Source organism: Ptychodera flava, chromosome 17 (genome assembly GCF_041260155.1).
Source record: "Ptychodera flava strain L36383 chromosome 17, AS_Pfla_20210202, whole genome shotgun sequence".
NCBI classification, from domain to species: Eukaryota; Metazoa; Hemichordata; class Enteropneusta; family Ptychoderidae; genus Ptychodera; species Ptychodera flava.
In genome coordinates, this window is record NC_091944.1 from 29073952 (window position 1) to 29081178 (window position 7227).

The following is a 7227-nucleotide window of genomic DNA, read 5'->3' on the forward strand; positions in this document are numbered from 1 at the left end:
GTAGAATCTGACTTGCTTGGCATAAAGCTACATATAGCATGTTAATGTATATGTTAGCAGATGTTTCATTTTATAGACTTGCAGAAATGATCACAAGTGTGCATGCATGCATTTGTTGGAAAGTGATATCACAATTATTGGTGATGATTTCTTGTGATACATGTACACTGTGCTTGTCTTGGGAAGTTCCAAAAAACACCACATTCAGTTAACATGTCTCTGCAATCCTGAAAACGATTACAGAACAGTAAATTTATTCACCGCAAAATTCCATTCCCATTCCTGTGGTATTGTGCGACGGCAGAGGTACATAAATTAATGGACATGCATCTACTGAATTGATTGTTTTCTCTTTCCACCATACACATGATACAGTATGTTCTTCACAGCTCGGAAAAATCATGGGGTGACAAATTTGCATAACAATGAATAATTTGCATATTTTTGTTGTGAAAATATATTCTTTTGTACAGTTATTAACATATGAATGGATTGCTCCAAAAACAGAGTATGACCCCTAAAATGCCCTTGCGGAGAACCCTGTCATACTTCCGACAGTAATTCTGAATAAACAGTAAAAGCAAGCCACTGTATTGTGTTGATTAAAAGCACCATTCAGCCAAACTATTGTTCTATCAAATTAACTTTGTGTACTGATAATGACAGAGGCCGACTATTGTTAAAATATTCATGTTGTAGACAAAATATCAAAAGTTATCCATTATATGAGCTTAGCTAATTAAGTGATCATTTGAATAATTGATCAATACCTTTCGTATTTCGTTATGCCTTGTAGCATTTATGAACAAATTTATTTACTTTGCAGAAACTGAAGTTTCCTTCAGGTTGAAAGTGTAAGTATACTGTATATTGTGTATGACTATAAAGACTGGCGTTGGAAGAAATGTACATGTGTATTCGACAAACGCAGTGCCACTCTAGCAGACAACGTTTCTGAACTCTTTCAGTCTTTGCGTCATTTGGGGAAATTTCATTACGGCAGCTGTTACCCAGTACATTTACTCATCGACATTTTATTATATCATAGATATTGCCATGTAGTCAGTGGTGCATTAGTGAAGCTTTGAGGTTGACGGCTGAGTTCATGGACATCACTAGTTGTGTACAGCATGTTATGATAATGCAAAGTGGGCTAAAATTTTTACCCTGTCAGTAACCTTGGTTTGGACCAAACCCTTTGTTATCAATGATGATTGTGGACCTGCTTACTGGAATGTGGGGGTGAACAGATTGAAACTATTCCTGCACCAGACTTTGCTAAATTCTGAACACTACATGTATGTATACTTTGATCAATAAACAACTTGGTGAAAGCAATTAACAGAATTGAACCAGTGAAGCAATCACATCATGAGGACACATACCATGAATAAGAAGATTTATTTCAGTGGAGATCTACTCTTTAAAGACATGGACTACTTGTGGTGTTGAGAGAACTGCGCCAAGAACTGTGGGTAATGTGATTGATACAAATAAGAATTTGAAAATTTACGTTTCTCTGGCTTTGCATCACTCGAATATTTGATTTTCATTACCAAAAACCAATTCCTAAATTGGTGACTTGTATGTGTCCCTGTTGGATCCTGAAGGACCCTTTGGCAGGAAGGTTAGATGACGTGTTTAGCCGTCGTACTCACTATACATGCACATTGAATGAAGAGCTGCTCCATCTAAGTGACAGGACTGGTCACTTTAATTCCAAATGATCCATTAACTCAGTTGGTAGAGCATCCAAAATGTGGGTTCTAGTCCAGCATGGGTCACTTTTCAAACATCATTTATTACAATCATCGGAATCACTTTAATTCCAAATGATCCATTAACTCAGTTGGTAGAGCATCCAAAATGTGGGTTCTAGTCCAGCATGGGTCACTTTTCAAACATCATTTATTACAATGATATAAAAGCAAGGTTTGGATTGTGAGGACTATCATAAAATAATCTTGGAAAAAGTAAGAATTGTAAATGACTAATTCTGACAAAATTCTTGGAAAGTAACAGCCAGACAGCTGGGCAGCTAACTTTAAAAAGTTACCTGACTGAGAATAATTGCACCTGCCTTGACGATTATGTCCTGCATACAATTAAACATTTGACCTTTGGTCACAAAAAACCCAAAAATCAGAAATTATTTCAACCTGTCCATTGGGTAGGTACTGATGTATCTATTAACATACTGTATCAACAATATTGTATTGTGTTGTACCTGTTACTCACTCACTCATTGATACCCAACTTTTTGCCCAGAACAAATTTCCAAACCTAATACTTCACAAAATTACAGCGGTGTAACTTCATGATTGCTACGGCACAGTAAGGCTTGCATGATTTGAAAACACATGCATGGACAAAGATTTATCATTGTATCTGCCCTCGTGATTCAGATTGGCCTCCTATTGGTTGAGCAGGGACAGAATTGAGTGTTGGATGCTGAGAAGGATGGAGATCAAATTGTCACTGAGCAAACAAGAACACACCATCAGACCTTGTCCAAATTACATGCAAACCAATGCCATGTACACATGTAACAGGGCTCTGATAGCAGTCATGTTCTCTCACGTTATATTGTAGGCTACAGTTTTCGCCCATTTATTCTTGTCTGTGATATATCACCAAACAGCTGCTTCCATAATAATGTCTCTGTATGGACTTACATTGTAACAACTGTTGAAAAGCCAAAGACACGTCACAACTGTTGTCATGCAGCAAAACTGTTGGGGATAATGAAACGTTTTCTTTTTTTCATTATATATGTAAGATCAATAAATGGATTATTTTTTTAATTACATTAAGAATCACAGTGATGAAACAGTCGTTCATTAGCAAATGTTTATAACATATTTGCTCCTTAATGTAATTATACTGAGAAACATATGCTCCTTAATGTAATTATACTGAAATACATATTAAAACAAGTAGCTTTCATGTGCTATGGCCAGTCTGAGGTATTTTCAAAAACTGACTACACATGGTTTACAGTGTGTGGATAAAATGATATAAAATAGAACCCACAACAGCATATATTATTAGTGTCATCTTGACAAAATGAGATGTACATTTGTATTTAATGTGAATATGTGTCCTCAGCATAACCTTTGACCCTGGGGTAAGATTGGCTTAGACTTTGAAACTAACATACATGTACTTTATAACAGAACAAGAGGCTTACGCATTCAAATTCAAGATGAAATGCCATGTACTATGATGTATTGAAACTTAATTATTCAGTGATTCATTCGACTATTTCACAACCACATCTAATCTATGTTCTGTACTAAAGATTGATAGATAGATAGATAGTAGACAGAGTCACGTGCTACTACATACACACTGGTAGACATGCATAATCTAATGAAATATTTGTGAGGTAGAAATTACATGTATACATGAAGATGGTGCAGTTCCACTCTTACTCCCTATTCCTAAAATTAGTTGAAAGCGCAATATTTTTCCCAATGTGTCTGGTGCATTAGTAAAATAAATGTCTAGGTTATGCAGAGTAAATATATAAGTGGGCAAATTTGCAGGGCTCACGGGTCAGTGGTCAGAGATGACAGGTCACAGGGTCACCAAGAAAGTAAAAGTCAGTCTGTCAGTCACATTGTTTATCGAACTTATCCTTTGAAATAACTATAGCATGTTTTTCTCAATTTCTGGTAAATATGATTATTATATACTCACATTTTAGAATATGAAAATTTTTAAGATGGTAGTCAACTGGTAGTCAACTGAAAGTATCTGCTTGTCAGAATTAGACATTTGATTCTTAAAATAAAATACAAATAATTGAAGGTCAAATTTGAATCTTGCAAAGTTTATTGCCAATTTTGAGTGTGGGTGTTGATATTCACTAATGAGCTTTAGTATAAACATGTTCCTATTGTCACATCTCGACCAAACAATTGTGTCCTCTGTAGGAGAGGGGTATATTAAACAATCTAACTGATTTTGTTTTCGAATAAATTAAAATATGTTGTTCTTGATTCATGCGGTCTGCAGTAGAGAGGGGTAACTATTGTTTCAGTGTACATGAAAATGATTCCGTACAGTGTAGCAAATTTATATCAAGTAACTTTACGCCTTGGGATCAGGACTGAGTATATGTTACTTGACCTTGAAGGTTGAACTTTGAAGGGTAGTTCATGCCACATTTGGTACTGTCGTAAAAATAAATTTTGACTTGCGAGTTGTGATGAATGTTGTTGCAATCTATGATGAACCTGGTACTGTTACTATTTGGAAAGCAGCAAAATTATATGACCGCTAGCTGCCTCTGCTATCAATTAAAGTCAGTAATCAACAGTGGCATGGAAGTATTGAAAATATCCAAGCCTTATTGTGAGTGCTGTCATTATGTACTGCTGACACCGCCTGAATTGATGACTGTACTTGTATATCCTATGCGACAGTTTGGATTTACCAATCAATCGTGTATATCAATTATTGGCTGTGGGAGCACTCAAGGCATTTATCACAAATGTGAGAAACCACAGACATTAAAAACAGGGTCTATGGAGAGACAAAGACTAAACATGTGCATGTGGCAGTGTGGAATGTAATACAGTTGTACCTTATATCAACTGTCTTTCTGAAAATCTCATTCTGCAGTATTAACTCTTTCACCACCATGGTTTGGCCCAAACTCATTGTTAATGATTGGTGATTGTGGACCTGTTCAAAATCAATTGGGGGTGAACAGGTCAACAGACTGATGGAGCCTCCATCCATTCACAAGTTTAACCATAGACCCTCGAGAAAAACGTTTTTTTTTTCTCGAGGGTCTATGGTTTAACAGCAGCAGTAGTAGTAGTACAGAAATAAAGGCTTGTTGCAGCTGATAATGTTTGCCTGTCAACTGAATGTCATATACCCTCTGGGAAGACACTTTCATTTGCCAAAATGAAAACTCAAAACATCCGTTGATGCAAAACCTGCACAACATCATGCTAGAATAGTAAATGGAAACACACATGACATTTAGACAACTAAGAGTCATTGACCTTTCAGTTCAGGTACAATTGTTGAACAATAGACACAATCAAGACGCATGCTTATCTACATCAGACAAAAACTATAGAAATGCGTGTGATGGCAATTGTGTATGGTGAGAATAGTCAGTCACTCCACAGTGGAGTGACCGTGATTAGTCTCAGCTCACTCAGAAACCGGTGTGTTGTAAGGTAGGGAAAACTACATTCCCTCATTTATTATGTCTACTGTAGCAATCCCAGTGCGAGTTGAGCATTTTCCAGAAGCATGTGTGAGATGGGGACACATCAAATCAAGTTACATTACATCAATTTGTTTTGGAAGAATGCATTTGTAATTTTAACTTGAAATACCTCTATGAAAGTTTCAAGGTTCTGCAAACTTTTGGCATATTCCTAACCATAGCGATTGACAAGTGTCACTGTGTATTGTCTATCACTGAGAGAGTTCAGCTGTGGGAGAGCACAGCTGTGAACTGAACTCGAGGGGTTTGGGAATCTTCTTGTTTATGGTGGAATTAATTACAGAAAGGAAATGACAGTTGCCATGAAATCTTGACCAGAGTTCAAAGTCTTGTTTGTCAAAAATGAAGCATAGATGAGAGATGCTTTCTTTGTGACTGGTTTTATATTGCTAAGCATCAATGGCACCGAAGATTCAATGAAAGTATAGGGAGCACAACCATCCAAGCAATTTTCAACATTGACATAATTTAGCTTTGAAACATTTGGACGACTGGCCATTATGATTATTGACCATGTTAAAACTGTGTTACTAAGATTCAGAGCCTGGTTGACACTCTGAGAGCAGTAGTCTATTTCACATTATAAACACAAAAAACTTTCAAAGGAATTTGTGCAATGAACTGACCACACCCAGGGTCACAAGTACAATTCATGTTTCATTTCAAATACTGTCTTGCCAGCTTCATCAACCTTGGGCTTCGTCTGTGTCACTGATGATAAGTCAGATTTAATTTTCCATAGACAGCAGTTGTGAGACTCACTTCTGCCATCTATGGTTTTCCATATTAAAAGTCCAATACATCAACACTCTCTGCCAATAATGAGATTTACCTTGCCACTGATGGCGATGCTTAATCAGCTTATTATTATGCTAAAGATTATAAACTATACTGAAATCTGCCTAAGCTGCAATTTTTTTGAGTTTGCTAATTGATAATTTTATTTCCCCTGCCAATGGTATTGAAATACTCAAATGTGACCGCTCACTGCTGTAGAGTCTATCTGTCAGCTGACAATTTGTGTCAATTGTGATTTTAATAAATGGTACAAACTTTGGATAGCTGGGCAAGGTTGTGCTGCCACACATTCGAAGTAATCGATGGGGAAACTCCAAAAACAGAGAGGGTCAAGAGATACAGCAAACTGTTGGGCACAAATAACACATAAAATACAGTGAAGTTTGTCGGGTGCTTGCGTGGCCGACTGCAAAAACAGCGTAACTTGACATGACTTTTAGTCCTAAGTCTGAGATGACGCGACGACGCCGGCAAGCCAGACATTGAAGTAGGATTGTTTGAAAACGTCTTGTTCTCTTACACCCGGTAGAAATTACTCTTTTAAATCATGGCTATCAAAGATAGATAATTTTGTGTGAGAGTATCACATAAACTATGATAAACGCTGTACGCCATCTGTGGCCAAGCCGGTGTACTGGGTGGTTCGTCCAACGTGTCATCTTTCGGTTGCTGTGAACCCCAAGGAAAGAGGTTTGCGTTTCTAGAGCAGCTGAAGCATGCAAGTGAACCAAAGCTACGGAATCCTATTAATGAAATGTTGGATTTTATCTTTCTACTCTTACCTTTTCTCCATCCTTATAAGAGCTGGCGTTTATGAAGTTTATCAGTGCCAACAAAAATACTGTGTACCATAGAGCGGCCATTTTGAGTGGAAATCTCGCCGATCTCGTCACCTCCTGTAATCTCGCGATTTGCGATAGGACCCACTGCGTCTGCGATTGGGATAATCCTGGCCGAAATCTTTCAATATTTCCGCATATGGTGGCGTTTCGGGCAGTGATCGGTGCATTCAGTGATAGTGCAACTACCAGAAACTGTTGTTATGAATTAAATATTTATTGAAACCCCACAATTTCGCACGTTACCGTATTGTTTTTTCAACGCACCATGCCCTACTGATCCGATTTTTATACTAACATTAATCCTAGGCCGTAGCACTGGCTTATCCAGCAAAA

At 37.3% G+C, this 7227-nt stretch overlaps 1 protein-coding gene across 2 annotated transcripts in view; it reads right to left on the minus strand.

Moving 5' to 3' along the window:
• LOC139115997 (transmembrane 9 superfamily member 1-like) overlaps positions 1-7208 on the minus strand; it is a 30677-nt gene extending 23469 nt beyond the window's left edge. Inside the window, exon 1 of one of the 2 annotated variants that reach the window (XM_070678483.1) lies at positions 6835-7208. In XM_070678483.1, the coding sequence (XP_070534584.1) occupies positions 6835-6915 (81 nt within the window). In that variant the 5' untranslated portion in view covers positions 6916-7208. The remainder of the gene's footprint in view (positions 1-6834) is intronic. The other variant, XM_070678484.1, reaches the window with a different exon arrangement.
• Positions 7209-7227: the final 19 nt, after the last annotated feature.